Here is a 17080-nt window from a genome sequence, read left to right on the forward strand (position 1 = left end):
GTGGATGGGGCTGGGGAGGGCGTCAAGGAACATGGGGAGGTTGGATGGGGCAGGAGTCCTGGGGGGGGCAACGACCCCCTCGTGGGGTGAGGAGGGAACCTGTTGTTAAGATTTTGGCAGCTCATTACTGCTTACTACCCTGAGTAGTCCCATTGATTTCATTGACACTACTGAAGACGCTGAACACTATGATGCCTGAATTTTGCAAGATCAGCTCTTAAGCCAGTTCATGACGACTAATCAGTTATGGAACAGAGATGGAGTTTTTCCATGGCAGAACTTCGGAGACAAAGGGGACACATAATAAGAGGGGCAAAAGAACTGAATTTAATATTAGCTTAACTAAAAAGATCTATTCGAGTGTACTATATCATACAGTAACTTTGATTTGCTAGCAACAAAGGCCATAAAAAACACACACAATATTTTGCAACATCAGTTTTTACAAAACCACAGGGCTCTCCCATTTGTAAACTATTAGTTATAGTGGTGTGCCTATCTTCTGTAGTCCAACCATTAGAAGGCAGTCATGCGTGAGCACATTTAGCACATTCATTATAAGGCAGTATCAGGGATACATACACGACCCAATTTGAAGGTGCACAGCACAATACAGGATCAGGCCCATAGAGCTCAATCCTGCCTCCATTTAAATCAATGGCCATATTCTCACTAAGGATTTAGCCATTACAGCTACCACCACTTCTATTTTTATGTTGTGCAAGACCTTTTTTTAAAAGTTATTTTAAATGGAGGACTGGGAATAAAGTTTCCTACTGTGTTGTGAAATACCAAGTTTAGGCAGGAATTCAATGAATAAGGAAATTTCAGTACGAGTTTAAAAAGTCAAAACAAAGGGTAACTGAAACATATAAATGTCACAATCAATCCTCTAACTCCAAGCATAAGCTTTTGTGTAGCATAATAAATACCCTTTAATTTCTCCCCAATTCCTCAAATAGAAAAACAACTCCAAGCACAGTAATTCATTTACATGGACCAAGAAAACAACACTAACGTTATTCAGTTGCTGGTAAGTGAAATCCAAGCCCGAGAATACAAAATAAAAGTTCATAGTCATAGGTTTTAAGGCCAGAAGGGACCCTACCCTTATGATTTAATCTGTCCTTCTGCATATTAGGTCACAGAACCTCACCCAGTAATTTCTGCATCAAGCCCATAACTTCTGTTTGAGCTAGAGCATCTCTCTCAGAACAACATCCAGTCCTGATTTAATGACTTCATGTGATGGAGAATCCACCATTTATGCTTAGCATTTTTAACTTCACATCTGAATCAGTTCATCTAATTATAAGCATTCCCCAGAAAAACATGTCATTGAGTAGCTGCAATAAAACCACAAAATAAATACAGTAAAACCTTGGTAATTTACACTCGTGATTGGAGACCCATTGCAAATGAGTGAATTAGTAAATGAACAGCCAACAAAATGAAGACTTCTGCATCACAAAATGGACTTGGATCACTGTAGTTTCATTTTAATTATTTGTGAGAATACCACACTGAACCTTAGTGTGCAAAACACTTAATTCCTACTTTTCAGACTTCACTCTACTTAATCTTGGTGTGAAGACTGTGGGGAAAGAATGCAGATTAGCAAGATTGTACATAAAATAGCACCACCAGCCACACCTAGCATCAAAAATAACAGAGACTGTATAAAGGGCCAATGAGCCTTAGTCCTCACCTTTCTCATGTTCTCCTCAGAAATGTTCCATTGGAACCAATAATCCCTTCCTCTTTCCCAGTTGTTTTATCCCTCCTAGGTTCATAAATGGCCTAACAAGCATTTGAACACTGAAGGCGAGCAAGAGGGAGACACATCTACAACCACAAAGACAAGGACTGATGGCCCTTGTAGAACGAAGTAGCAGGGAATGGTCAGTCAGTCTCTGTGAAACTAACCATTGGGTGTAAGCAGGGCTCAGATTACAAGAGCTTTACCTGGTGTCCAGAACATTCATGGAAATCTAGAACTGGTCTGTGAGGATTCCAAAATAGCAGTAATAGCACCAGAAGAAGTTTTAACTCTGAGAAATAAGGAGCTACAGGTGATTCTGGGATGGAGCCAGGACAGGAGTAGAAGCACAATCAAGGCAATCTAAGCATAATCACGAGAACTGCTCCATGTGCAATTTCAGGTAGAGGTCAGCTACTAGAATGGGACCAAGGATAGCAGAATAAGCACGATGATTGTGTCCTAAAAGTCTGGGGCCCAGATTTTTTAAAGGTGTTTGGGCATTTGCTATGCTCAGCATTGCAAACTCGACATGTCATTTTCAAAAGGGATCAAGGCATTTAGTGCCAAAAGCCCATTGACTGCCAATAGGATTTAGGCTACTAAGTGCCTACATCCCTTTTGAGAATGAGATTTAGGCTCCAAAATCTGTTAGGCATTAAACACTGAATGCAGTAATGTTTAAATACCTTTAAAAATTTGGTCCTAGGTCCCTTAATAGCTGCATTGCGCTCTCCGGGAAGCGGATTGAGATTAATTTGAACACTTACCAGTCCAAGAGAACAAAATACAACTCCACTACTATTGCAGTGAATCCATAGAGCAGTGTTGACATTTCAGTAGAGGAATTAGGCTGGAATCTATGGTGCCTGCAAGCCAACTATAAGAAGGAAGAGGGGCTACAAACTGCACAATATATGGTGAAGTAGCTAGTTGGAACCCTAAGCAGAATGAAGCCAAAAAGAAGGGAGACGCATTTTCAACTTGCCAGATCAGTACGGGGGCAGCAAGGGATGGCCGGCCTATAGTTTCAGAGCATTATAAACCTACCTTTGGTGGAAGGAATTATTTGCTCCAGAGCATGAATACCATTTAATAACACTGAGCTGCTGTAGTAAAGACACTTGTAGGTCAGATGGACTGTTATGGGTACAGCTAAAATACTCCAGCCTTCCAAGCAAGCTGCTCTGCAGCCTAGGAGACTGTAACTGGGGACAGCTGTGTTATCTAAGCAAGGAGGATGTTTTCTAGGCAGTACTTTGACTGTATATATAGATTGAAAGGGTATTTTTCCATTGCTATTCTGCCCTAGTAATAAACTGCTTTTCTGTTGAAATACTGGAGTTACTATTGTTGTTTTCTCTTCCACACTACCTCTAACACATCCAAAAGTCCTTGTGGGACTAGACCATCTGATTTCTAGGAGGCCTCAAAATCCTTCTTTTCTGCTTTCCCAATTACCCTGGGAAAGGGTATCTATTGCTAAAACACACTTCATCAGGAAGGGTAAAAGCAACCAGAAGCACAAACTATGGAATAAAATCATCATCAAATGCTTCCTTCTATGCCTAATTAGTCCTTAAGTTCCAATGTAGCCACAATTCACCAGTCAGCACTTCTTTTCATATTTTATTAAGAAGCACTGTCCCCGTCACCCACCACCATTAAGCAGCTGTCATGTTTTAAGAGCCATTTAATCAATTAGCTGCTAGCACCTGTGTGCACCCAGCTTAATAAAATAGTCCTTTCATGCAGTATCACAGATCAAAAACAATTACAACAGAGCAAACAATGTCACATCTTAAAATCATTCTGTGTAAACAATTAAGGTCAGTTTTCTAGGAATCATTATAATGCTTTACATCATTTTTAGTTAAATATAAAATACCACTATGTGGCTGACTCTAGTGTATTTGTTTTTGATTGTTTGCTTAACTTCTGTTTGTGAATTTGTTGCTCATTTAAATTGAGAAACTACCAGCACTATTTAGAGGCAGGAACCGGGAACGTTTTTCTCAGGCCTTAGGAAGGTGGCTCCAAGTGTAATCTAAGCTGTGAATGTAAATGGATATAATTAAACTAGTGCAAACTCCTCTATGGACACCCTCTTATTCCAAAGTGGCTCTCTTCAGTTTAATTTAGGTCAGTTGGGAACAGGTTTAAGATAAACTGTACTAAACCACTCAAACTGAAATGAGAAACTCACAGGGATTTGCATTGGTTTAACCATCTCAATTGAGAAAACTATTTAAATTAAACTGGTTCAACTTTCCATGTAGACAGCTCTGCTACTGTGCCTAGTGCATGGCCTGCAAAACCCTTCTACTTCTAGGCCTAACTCCCTTGTGTTCAGAGGCAGTTATGTAAGATTGTTCAGTGATATGTAACGTTCTGTAAAGTGGACAAATGATCACTGGGAGATAGTGTGAGATTAGAAGCCTCCTTATCCCTGGTGATCTATATCACAATTTGAAACCTGTTCCTTGGGGTTGAAATGCTAACACATTTACACACTGCCCACCCTCTCTTTCCATTTAGAATTGGGGAAAGTACAGAGAATGGCAACAAAAATTATTAGAGGTATAGAACAGCTTCCATCTGAGGAGAGATTAAGATGACCACCACTGTTCATCTTAGAAAAGAGACAACAAAGGGGGGGATATGATAGAGATCTATAAAAATCACAAATGGTGTGGAGAAAGTGAATAAGGAAGTGTTATCTATAGGGTTACCAGATAGCAACTGTGAAAAAATGGGGCAATAGGCACCTATATAAGAAAAAGTCCCCCAAAAATGGGACTGTCCCTTTAAAAACAGGACATCTGGTCATCCTAGTTATCTACCCCTTTATGTAACAGAAGAACCCAATGACATTAATAGACAGCAGGTTTAAAACAAACAGAAGGAAGTATGTCTTCACACAACACACAGTCAACTATGGAACTCATTGCCAGGGGATGTTGTGAAGGCCAACAGCATAACTGGGTTTTAAAAAAATAGATAAATTCATGAAGGAAAGGTCTATCAATGGTTATTACCCAAGATGGTCAAGCATGCAACCCATGCTCATGGTGTCCCTAAAACCTCTGACTGCCAGAAGCTGTGACTAGACAATAGGGGATGGATCACTCAATAACTGCCCTTTTCTATGCATTCCCTCTGAAGCACTTAGCACCAGCCACTGTCAGAAGACAGGATTCCGGGCTAGATGGACCATTGATCTGACCCAATATAGCCGTTCTTATGTTTAATATCTGTAAGGGAGGGCAGTCCTCTTGTGAAACATTCTCCACGCAAGCTTTGAGAGGCAGTTATGAAGTTGAGGGCCACCATGGACTAACCTACTGAAAGAATGTCTGGAACCAGCTCCCATTTGATGGGAAACAGATGTTCTCTCAATATTAACATATACCCAGACACATTGCTTACTCACTAGTGAATTAAATACTGAACTGTGTATGTCCTTTGAGAGTCCCATAAAGTGTGGTGACAGTCTAGGAGTACAAAGTGGCCTATAAAAAAATATATTAGGCCTCTGAACACCCCAGGTCAATATTGTTACCATTTTATGTATGAAGAAACTGACGCAGAGGAACGCCAAGTCACTGCTCAAAACAGCACAAAGCAAGCTAGTTGCACAGCTGTTGAGAGCAGGGTTAGCGGATACGGTGGTAAAAACACTAGCGCTCAGTCAACATTCTTGTTACCACTCATGAAGCTGTTCCTGTGTTAGAGCAACAGAAGAACGTGAGAAAAACTTCTACAGAGCACTCAATTTATATTAGTGATAAGCTCTAAAGGAAAGACTAATTTCCAGGAGGGCCCACCTGCACAGCATTTTCATCAGGTTTAATAAGCACGCTAGAACGTGGTTTAAACCCAGGTGCAGTGGAACAGTGTTCTTAAGATGGTTATGGTGACAAGTGCCAACAGGATGCAAGCATGGCAAAACAATGTTCCAAAAGCATATTCTAATCTAGGCAGGAACCTTTACTAGATAACAGTAACTGTTCCTATCTGAATTAGAATACGGTTTTTGAAACTTGTTTCACTATGCGTTGATCCCATCAGCACTGACCATCTAGGCAGGTCATTATACTTGCTCTAGCATGTTAATTATGCTTTTGTTTCTTAGCCTCTCTCTTTGTTAGGTGTAATAAAAGGCAGAGAATTTTAAAAAACATTAAAAACAGAACCCACAAAAGACAGACACAGGACAACTTGAGTGTCATCTACATTTAGGCAGTTTTATTAGACAACTTGAAAAAAGATGAGTGCTTTAATTTACAAATGTATTAATAATTTCAGTAACCTGGCAATTATGGAAAAGAAATATTTTACAAACATTACAAAAGTTGTACTCTATTTTGAAATACAGAAAAGGCTATTAGTCAACAGTAAAGATATATATTATGTGATGATAGTTTTTAAATCCGATTGCAAAATAGTTTTTTTATGTCTATGCCTTCTCAAATGGACAATAAATCTTGAGGCTAAGGCACTTTGGATATATATTCACTAGCATATAAGAAAAAACATTATAAGGAGACTGCAATAAATGGATGCTCTTATGCCTAGTAGTGGCTGTCAGTGCACCAGACTCTTGTGAATGGGCACAGCTCTTAACAAATAAACTGAAGGTTATTTCTTCCTACTTCTGATAATTTAACTAAAGATTAATTCAGGCAAATTTAGATTTAAGGAGGCCAGATGAGAATTCTGAGATTTAAACTCTTCATTCACTTTAACTATTATTTCAACTTCTTTTAAAAAAGGAAAACTGTGATGATAATTGCATGGAAACTGACAGTGAGAATTAGCGTATGGAGTAATTTTTCAGGAAAAAATGTTTACGGTCTCCACCCAACTATGTTTATTGTCTCCAACCAGCTATCTACTGATTTGTAATGTACCCACCCTGATGGTAGCTAGGTGCAACACAAAAAGTCTTCGAAGCATTACAGCAGCCTCAGTAGGACCTTGTTTTCTGTTCCTCCCATTCTTTTTAAAAGATTGTTTCTGATGCTGATTAAGAAGGGGATAGTGATAGCTAATGTCTCACAGTCTCTTTATTTCCAGGGAACTGCAACAAACCCCCCTTTTTGAGTAAAAAAAAAAAAAAAAAAAATCACCGCCACCTTAAAGAAAATTCTTTGGAGTGGTAACTGTGAAATGTGTTTAGTGCATCCTTTTCATTTCTGTGTACCAAGTCCAAAGAGTGAAATATGAAACATTCATTTAAACCCCGAGCGACCAATCCTTTATTCAAATTAGTTCCATTAAATTTAATGGGGCAACTCACAAGCTTAGTTACCTGTAGGATCCAACACCATTTGTACTTTAAACTATCCTTTTCTTATTTTTCACTCAACTAAATGGTGGAGTGAAAGAACAGCAATTCGCGATACAAAAAATTACTTCTTCAAAATCCAGGCAAAACAGATAAACCAAAAGTGAATTTTCCTCAAACAGCTCAACTCGTAATTTGAGCACGTAACTTCCCTGAGTAATATTTTACAATTATAACATTCTACACTAAAATCAGCATAGTGCAACAAATTTTACACATAAGGATAGTGGCCTTGATTATGAAAGTCATGAACAAAAACACAAGAACGTTTGCTGATGTTTGACATCATACTCCTCTGTTAAATATCCTACAGTGAAGGCTAGCAATGATAATTTTAAAGATGCCAGGAAAACTAACCTTTAAGGAAGTGTTTTACAAGAAAAATTGTGTTTCAGATACACTTAATGATTTTCAGTTTCCTTCAGTTTGAAAATTCAGCAAATAGCAAATGCTACATCTAATCTTCAGTGCTGTGGAAACTTTCATCACATCAATATAGTGCAGTCTCAACTTGGAAGATAAAATAACGGTTTTGTGTCTAAACAAATTTAAAACTATATCTATGTGAAATATATAATAAGCAACATATTCCTATCAGCAAAGTGAAATTTGAGTACATTGCATTATTTGTGTTTCAAAAATATTTTCGGTTTACATTTTTTTCATTGATAAGAAGAATAAACCAAAGTCCACAGTCTCAAAGCATTGACATAGCAGTAATGAATTTTTAAGCCTTTATTTGTGTGGAAATCCACAGGATGTCAATTGTGGGAAGTTATTTTGGACATCAAATGCTTGAGCAGATATTTTTCTAGGTTAGGGGAGATAGCATACATCAGTTCCATAGGCCAGACTCTTCATGGCTGTTGCATATTTATTCATGGTATTTTATTCTCCATATCTTCACAGGCTGGCAACATTCAGTTATGAATAAATAAGTTGCAAATATGCAAGCATGAAAATTGTTCGTTCTCAAATTGCTATTCCACAAAACTGGTGATTAAAATATCTACCCAATCTAAATATTCAGTTTCTTCTAATTGCAAATGTCAGAATTTGACGCACCCATTTTTCTATGACAAAATAAATTAGAGTTTCTAGTTCCTTGCTCCTTTTCAGGTGTACTGAAATTTATTACATATGCCTCTAAAGTTAAGGTCACGTCAGAATAAACCTCTACAAAATTAAATGCTTCCTTCACAATCTGAAGGATTCACTGTCTTATAGTAGTAAAATTTGCTAATATAATAATAGTGTGATTATGTAAATGTTTATTAGAATAATGACATTTAAAATATATTGTACTGTTTGAATATTACCATTTTTTCTTACAAGAGTTGAAAGTAAGAGTTTGAGTAAAAGCATTTGAAAAAAATTGACAAGAACTGAGGAAATACCAAGTCCTATAGTATCTGCTGTATTAAAGACGTCTAACTGGAACACTTCACTTCTTTATAATTCAGGCATTTGACCCACAATACAACAGAGGTGTTCAATGCATTCTGATTATAAACTTTCTGACAGCAGTTTGAAATATTTCTTTGGTGGGGAAACTATACATAAGAAGTAATGTCAGTTTATAACATGGTAAGACATTAAAATGGAGTTATCAGATTACCCCCAACATACACCCACAGTACAACTAGAGTGGGATGAAAACACAATATTTTCCTTTTCTATTTGTTGACTGCTGAATATGAGTGGAGGGGAGGGTGTTTGTTGACTCTACTTCCCTTTACCTGTAGTAGTGAGTTCCAAGACCAGATGTGGTTCTGGTGGTGCACTATGGGCCATTAATACAAAGGTGAGCCTGAGAATGCAGAGAAATTACAACATAGCATCCTAGAACATCCAATACTTCTCACTCTCCCTTTATCGTGGATTAGAAAAGAGAAACTTGGCAGCAGCTATTATAGGTATTCAATGGGTTTTTTTTTTTAAACTGAGAGAACAAGCTATTGAAAATTACAATTATTTGAATACAAAGGCAAATATTTGTTCCATCCTAGTCACAAAACGGAAGTTAATCAAGTTAGCGAAACCAGGAGACTAAACAGTATAGTCAATATATAGGCCCATTTTGATTATGCTGTTAAAAATGTCAGATATGTTAGCTGACTTCCAACATAGATACCAATAGTATTCTATCAAAATTAAAAACTAAAAATCAATAAAATAGTGCACACTGTGTAAACAAAGATTTAAGGACAGATTTAGCAATTGTGATTTCAGCTTATTCTGTACCTATTTAAAAAAAGCTGTCAGAAGGCTCTTTGCCCTTAATTTGGCTGACATACAACTGTAAAAAAGCATAATTATGTTCGGATAGCATAAGGCTACATATGTAGGTACAAACATTCCAACACACACACATACATATATACAGTATATAAACATGTGTGTTGCATATCACCATCATTACAGTGAAGTCCTACCACTGCTCCCAGCTAAAGTCATCTCCTCTACCAAATACAAGAAAAAAGCCTAAAATGGTAAGAAAAATGACTGTGTTGCCAGCTAGCACAAGACCACAGGCTCCCCACTTGATCTGAAATACAAGATGAGAAGAAAAAAAATCCTTATTTGGTTTACATAACGTGTACAGTTCTATGTTACTTTCATGCATTAGATAAGCTAAATGAAATATTACACATGGGTGCTAAAAGCATAAGGGACAAGACCAACAAACAATTGATTCAGTTCAAGCATTCAATTAGCAACCACTGAAATAACTAGTATTATACTTATAAATTCTCCCTTCATTAGACAGTCTTCTTTAATACATTATCTTTCAGAACTAAATAATTATCTTAAAGCATAATCCTCTTGGCGAAGAGAACATATAATACAGTATACAGAGAATTCTTTCAAACTCAATGCTTTCTCCTAGCTTTTATGAATTACAAATTGGAAGATATTCCATAAAATCAAGGCAAGGAATAACAATGAACAATAATTTGCAAAAATAAATAGCAATAGCTTTTTGTAGCCAAACAATCCCATGCCCCAGTGTTAAAAATATTTTGCACTTAGGAGATGTTGCTGGGATTAGAGTACCCTCTTGTGGGCATTTCTGGTTTTGCCTACTGTCAAAAACCTACAATTGCTAAAACAATTTGTTTTTATATAGGTTTCAGAGTGGTAGCCGTGTTAGTCTGTATCAGCAAAAAGAACGAGGAGTACTTGTGGCACCTTAGAGACTAACAAATTTATTTGGGCATAAGCTTTCGTGGGCTAAAACCCACTTCATCAGATGCATGCAGTAGAAAATACTGTATTTTTCCACTGCATGCATCTGATGAAGTGGGCTTTAGCTCACGAAAGCTTATGCCCAAATAAAACTGTTTTTATATAGTGTCCTTCATACAGAGCATTACAAAATACATTAAAATGAAGCGTACAAAAGCCTAAGCAGAAGAGGAAGTCTATAAAGTGATATTAAGAAAAAAAGTGTTTCAGTAGTTTAGCAGCAGAGAGGAAAGAGCTCCACGTACATGGCAAAGAACCAGTGTCAGACTGAATCCATCCCACAGAGGAGCAGCTCAGGGATGGGGCAGAGAGGAATGGAGTTAGTGGGTGGATAAAAGGTAGGGCAGAGCAAGTCTGTGGAATGTTTTGAAAACCAGGAAGGTAATTTCTTTAAGCAAGAATTTCATTTTGGCCACATAATTTTGGAAACCCTAAATTGCAGTAAACAGAATTTTTAGAAAACCAGAATAAGAGAGCTGTAATACCCAAGACAGGAAAGGAACAGGCATAGATACAGATTTCAGAAGAGCCACTATCAAGAATTCTGGAAATGGGAGTAAGCAGACTAGTTAAGGATCATAAGGGATGGAAATGAAAGTTCATGAACAAAAATGACTCCCAAGATTTGAGCTGAAAAGAGCAACAATATAAGCTAGGCAGGGGCATGAGAACTGTCAACAAATGTGCAACAGTAGTAAGTTTCTTATCATAAGAAAGAGTCAGCAGAACGTACCGCTTCAACACGTGCAAGAATTATAGGCATTCCAAAGGCAGAAACAACAATTCCAGTTGTGAAGAAATATGCCAATTCCCTGCAGGCACTGCTAGCGGCATCAGTGTCATCGCTTACTCTTTTTGCAATGAAGTGAGGAATGGGACAAAGGACGTAAAATATCAAGACAAACAGGGGCCAGTACACACTGTGGGAGAAAAAGCCCCAAAAAGAAAAAGTTACTTTTCACATTGAAATCAAATCAGACAGACAACTTTATAGATTTCAAAGGGATTTTCACATACACAAAATTAAGTGTGTGTGTCTTTGTAAGATCAGGACCAATGTTTGTACTAAATAACCTACTTTTTAGCCTTTTGATTATCAGAAAACAATTGATATGTAAGCATGTTTAGTCACTATTGGACAAGGTATATCTAATAGTTAATCTTAAAACTCAGTGAATTTTACAGTTATTTTTATATACTTTTTCAAAAATAAACCATCTGGTTGTTGTTTAGAATTAGTAAAATTTAAATATCATTTGTATTTTTTTTAATGCTGCTTGTGAATGTCAGATAAATTCACCTCTACTCCATTCAGTATTACTATTTTAATAAAATCAGTAAAATATTAAAATCAAATCAATACTAGAGAAATCTATTGCAAAAATACTACTACAAAGTTAAAATTACAGACTCATTAAACAATACTATATTGCTACCCGAGACTCAGTGTACAATGATTTTACTCCAGTTTTTACAGGAGTTAAACATCAATGAAAATAGTGGATTTACAATAACTATAGCCCCATTACCAACTGTTGGTTCTGGACCTTACAATGGTGTTCTAGGACAGTAGGTTTAACATGAATAATCATAATGCAAAGCTAAATGGGTTACAAAGCCATCCAATCAGAATCCACAATTCTTAGTTAACTACTGAACTTACCTTTTAGCTAATAAAACAATGGTTAAATGTGCATACTCCAAATTACATGGGACCGACATACAGCTAGACTGCATATGTGTATTTACATGGGCAGTTCAAGAACACAAAGTTAGAACAAAGTCAATTTTTGTTTTTGAACTGAATTATTTCTTACCCATAATATTCTAGGGCACATCCCAACATAAGAAACGTTAGACCAATGGCTCCACTGAAGGATAAACCAACAAGGGCTGTACAAGAACAAAGAAATGGACTGTTATGCTGAAAACTCAAAACAAAACAATAATTATTATAACTTTAAGAGGAAGGCACCCTGACATTGTCACAGCAACACTTTCTCCAAGACTCAGTAAAAACTGCCCTTGACTTGAATCAGCAGCTGCAATGCAAAGTGATTCATTATTTCAATTCATTGTGTGACTTGGTTACAATTGATAATTGTAGCAGATACATTCCTCATTCGTTTGATTTTTATTCTGCACCTTTTCTGCTCTTGATACCATATTCTTCATTGAATGACCATAGCAACAACTTATTGATGCTTCAAAATAGAATTTAAGGGATTTTTACTCTTTTTAAAGTTTCATTAAAATCTAATAATAGCATTTTTATACCTTGTGAAATCAAGACACACCACAACACAAATAAGGCTTTTATTAGACTTTAAACCATTCCCTACATTGTTTGCAATCCACACACTGCAGCAACCTAAGAGTGCATGGAAAGCAAAAAATGAAACCAGCAAGTCTCTCTCATTACCCCCAAGGTAAAAAAGGCCAAGGTATCATTGGATCCTGATCTTTGAGGATAAGGCCTTTTGTAACATCACTTCAAGCCTTCCAAAATTATTCACAACTTTTACAGATGTCAGCCACTTCAGGGAACACTAGGGTGACCAGACAGCAAGTGTGAAAAATCAGGATGGGGGTGGAGGGTAATAGGAGCCTATATAAGAAAAAGACCCAAAAATCCGGACTGTCCCTATAAAATTGGGACATCTAGTCATCTAGGGAACACCTGCGGAAGGGTGCGGGAGCTGGAGAGCTACTCTGGAGGCAAAACGAGAAACAGGGGATCCAGAGAACTGAGGGGGACCAGATTCGGGGGCAGGGAGGATGAGGAAGAATCAGAGGTGTGTGAGGGGGCCACAAGGGAGAACTGGGGGTGTCCAGACTCGGAGGCGAGGGGGAACAGTGGGGAGAAATGGAGGTGGGTCCAGGACAGAAGGAATGGGAGAATCGGGGATGTCAGGGAGACTGAAAGGGGCAAGGGGGAGAGTGACGTGAGGAGGAACAAGGACAACCCAGTGAGGGAGAGGCAACGAGGCTCGGGAGGAGGGAACAGGAGGAACTCAGCAATGTTGTGGCTCAGGAGGAGGAATCAGGGTGTCCAGGCTCAGGGTGGGGGCAAATCAAGAGTGACAAGGCTTGAGAGGGTATCATGACTGGGCAGGGAGGGAATCGAGGGGTGACAAGCCTCACAGGAGGGAACTGGGGTGTCCAAGCTCGGGGGGGGGGGCAATTTGCGTGTCGAGGCTCGGGAGGGTACCGTGGCTGAGGGGGCAAGATCAGGAACGATGAGGCTCAGGAGAGTATCACGGTGGTGGTGGGGGAGGCAATTGAGGTGCCCAGGCTTGCGGCGGGGAGAGGAGAATCAGGGTGTCCAGGCTAGGGTTGCCAACTTTGGTTGGGCAAATTCCTGGAGATTTCATCACATAACATAATCTTTAAATCCTGGAGACTCCAGGACAATACCCTAGTCCAGGCTCTGAAGGGTCCCGTGGTTGGGGGGCCGGGGCAGTGGTAGGGGAGAATCTGGGTGTCCAAGCTCAGCTCAGGAATACAGTGGCTCAAAGAGGAGGAATTAGCGAGGGTGTGTGTGAGGAGACTAGGGGGTGGGGGGGGGGGTGGAGATCAGGATGTCCAGACTCAGGAGTGTAGGGTGTCTGGGAGAGGAGGAAGCAGGGGGTGAGGAGAATCAGGGGAAGGGGATCATGAGTGACAAAACTCGGGAGGATAGAAAGGTTGAGGGCAGGGAATCGGGGGGTGACGAGGCTCGGAATCAGAGGGGTTACGAGGCTCGGGGGAGGGAGGAATTGGGGGTGACGACGAGAGGAATCGGGGGGTGACGAGGCTTGTGGGGGGGATCGGAGGGACAAGGGGGGTGGGAGAGGAGGAGGGGGCCTCACGAGGCTCGGGGGGCAATCGGGGGGTGACAAGGCTCGGAAGGAGGGATCGGGGGGTGACAAGGGGAGGAATCGGGGGGTGACGAGGCTCAGGGGGAGGAATCGGGGGGTGACGAGGCTCAGGGGGAGGAATCGGGGGAAATCGGGGGGTGACGAGGGGAGGAGGGGGTGACAAGGCTCGAGGGAGGAATCGGGGGATGACGAAGGGAGGAGGGGGCTGATGAGGCTCGGGGGGAGGAATCGGGGAGTGACGAGGGAAGGAATCGGGGGGGAGGAATCAGGGGTGACAAGGGGAGGAATCGGGGGCTGACGAGGCTGGGAGGGAGGAATCGGGGGGTGACGAGGCTGGGAGGGAGGAATCGGGGGGTGACGAGGCTCGGAAGGGGGAGTCGGGGGAATTGGGGGTGACGAGGGGAGGAGGGGGTGACAAGGCTCGGGGGAGGAATCGGGGGGGAGGAATCGGGGGTGACAAGGGGAGGAATCGGGGGCTGACGAGGCTCGGAAGGGGGAGTCGGGGGCTGACGAGGCTCGGAAGGGGGAGGAGGGGGGAATCAGGGGGTGACAAGGCTCGAGGGGAGAATCGGGGGGGAGGAATCGGGGGGTGACGAGGCTCGAGGGGAGAATGGGGGGGGAGGAATCGGGGGGTGACGAGGCTCGTGGGGAGAATCGGGGGGGAGGAATCGGGGGGTGACGAGGCTCGAGGGGAGAATGGGGGGGGAGGAATCGGGGGGTGACGAGGCTCGTGGGGAGAATCGGGGGGGAGGAATCGGGGGGTGACGAGGCTCGAGGGGAGAATCGGGGGGGAGGAATCGGGGGGTGACGAGGCTCGTGGGGAGAATTGGGGGGGAGGAATCGGGGGGTGACGAGGCTCGTGGGGAGGATCGGGGGGACGAGGGGGTGATGAGGCTCGAGGGGGAAATCGGGGGGTGACGAGGGGAGGAGGGGGGCTGACGAGGCTTGGAGTCAATCGGGGGTGATGAGGGGAGGAATCGGGGGGGAGGAATCGGGGGGTGATGAGGCTCGGAAGGGGGGATCGGGGGATGACAAGCGGAGGAATCGGGGCTGAGGAGGGTGACGGGGGGCTGACGAGGCTCGGGGGGAGGAATCGGGGGCTGACGAGGCTCGGGGGACACTCGGGAGCTCCCCAGGAGCCTGGGGGAAAGTCTCCGGGGCAGGCCTCGGCCGCCCCCGCGCGGGGCTGCGGCGCGCCGCTCGGTACCTTTCACCCCCGCCATGGTCGCGGGGCGCAGAGACTGTAGCGCGAGCTCCGCTTTCCGGGGCGCCGAGCGGATCTGCGGGCTGCGGCTACTTCCGGCTTCCGCTAACGGAGACACCCCGCCCCGGTTAGCCCAGCCCCGGCCCCGGCCCCGGCCCCGGCCCCACGTGGCCACAGGGGGCGGGAGCCATTAAAGGGCCCGCGGCGCGAGGCTGCCGCTTCCCCACGCGCGACCCCCCAGCCCCGCCCCGCCCCGCCCCGCCCCAGCCGCCCCAGAAGGGGGAGCCCGTGTCCGTTCCCGCCGCGGCAGCCGCGCTTGTCCACGTGCCCCGCCCCGCGGATCTGGCGGGTGCTTTATTCCCCCTCCGCCCCCGGGGAACCAACCCTCGGGTCCCACTGAAACAACGAGGCTGTTCGGAGCCGAGCCCGCGGAAATCTCCGGCGCCTGGGCTCGTCCCCAGCGAGCCCCTTCGCCTGGGCCGGCTGCAGAGGGAGGGCGACCAGGCCCGGGGCGTTTCCGGGCGAGCTGCCTTGGGGGCCGGCGGCGGACCCTGTCCCGGGGAGACTTTTTCTCTCCCAGGTGTTTCAGTGTAATAAGCCTTGGGGGCACAAGAGTCCTGAGCAGGCTGAATACAAATTGCTGCTGCAGCAGCAGCCTCAGGCTTTGCTTCTGTTTGCTCTCCTTGTCCTGCTCCTTCCCCCATCAGCCCTACTAGAGTCTTGCAGGAAAAGCCGGTAGACAAGGCCTGCAGTCCTCACCTGAAAGCCACCGGGAAAAGTTATTTTTCTAGGAGCCGTCTTGTAGTGTTGCCCCGACTTAATGTGACCAGGTGTCCCCATTTTATAGGCACAGTCCCGATATTTGGGGCTTTTTCATATATAGGCTCCTATTACCCCCTCCCTTCCCCCACTCCTGTCCTGATTTTTCACACTTAGTACCGGTCACCCTGTCCTGACTTGGCTCATCTAAGGAAACAGTCCGCCAGAAGTCAGCTGGTTTGAATTTAATAATAAAGTTGTGCTCTACAGCCCACTGGTGGTTTGAACCAGAGGTACTGCAAATCCGGATCAGGGGTTGCCACCTAATTGAAACATGAGTACCAAGTTTATTAATTTGTCTCCTATAGAAAACCAGCATCAAGATTATCCAGGTGCACTACAATGTATTACTTCATTAGATCAGTCTTGCTTAAAGTCACAGTCACTGACATGGGCCCATTAAATGGGTTTGCCATTTGTATGGTAGCGCAGTAGGAGTAGAGAAGGATGAACGTAGCAAAACAAAACAAATTGGTAGACTTTGTGGCAACTGAGAATTACACATTCCACTGTTCTTGGTGTATGTTTGATAGAAATGGAGGCAATATGAAATGTTATGAATACTGTAGGAACTGCAGTGTATTAACCTATGAATACTGATATGTACCAATGGGACCAGGTCAATGAGGGGAAGTTACTCGATATCGGGTTAAAAGACTTTCTTGTGTGAATGCACTGGGCTAATTCTTAGTGGGGTTAGGGCAGTATTTATTATATGCCTAGACTGCTTGAATTCAGTGGGAATTGCACAAGAAGGCAAAACAATGTCTTTCCAGATACAAATAGGTATGTACACAGCAGAGACAAGGCAGGTGCGGTAATATCTATTATTGGACCAA

At 42.7% G+C, this 17080-nt stretch overlaps 1 protein-coding gene across 1 annotated transcript; it reads right to left on the reverse strand.

Moving 5' to 3' along the window:
- Positions 1 to 6868: 6868 nt before the first annotated feature.
- LEPROT (leptin receptor overlapping transcript) lies at positions 6869 to 15553 on the reverse strand. Its single transcript, XM_073357428.1, has 4 exons — positions 15426 to 15553; positions 12176 to 12251; positions 11092 to 11278; positions 6869 to 9657 (listed from the first exon to the last, which is right to left on the reverse strand). Exons 1-4 carry the CDS (start codon positions 15439 to 15441, stop codon positions 9541 to 9543), a joined length of 396 nt encoding a protein of 131 aa, XP_073213529.1. The 5' UTR covers positions 15442 to 15553; the 3' UTR covers positions 6869 to 9540.
- Between the last annotated feature and the right edge of the window lie 1527 nt (positions 15554 to 17080).

The sequence above is a fragment of the Lepidochelys kempii genome, chromosome 8 (genome assembly GCF_965140265.1).
Source record: "Lepidochelys kempii isolate rLepKem1 chromosome 8, rLepKem1.hap2, whole genome shotgun sequence".
In the NCBI taxonomy this organism is placed as follows: Eukaryota; Metazoa; Chordata; order Testudines; family Cheloniidae; genus Lepidochelys; species Lepidochelys kempii.

Coding starts and splice junctions, on each gene's coding strand:
- LEPROT (XM_073357428.1), bottom strand. Junction 11,279..12,175: donor TGTGCCCTAGAATATTATGG/GTAAGAAATAAT, acceptor TTTCTCCCACAG/TGTGTACTGGCCCCTGTTTG. Junction 9,658..11,091: donor TTCTTGCACGTGTTGAAGCG/GTACGTTCTGCT, acceptor CTTGTATTTCAG/ATCAAGTGGGGAGCCTGTGG.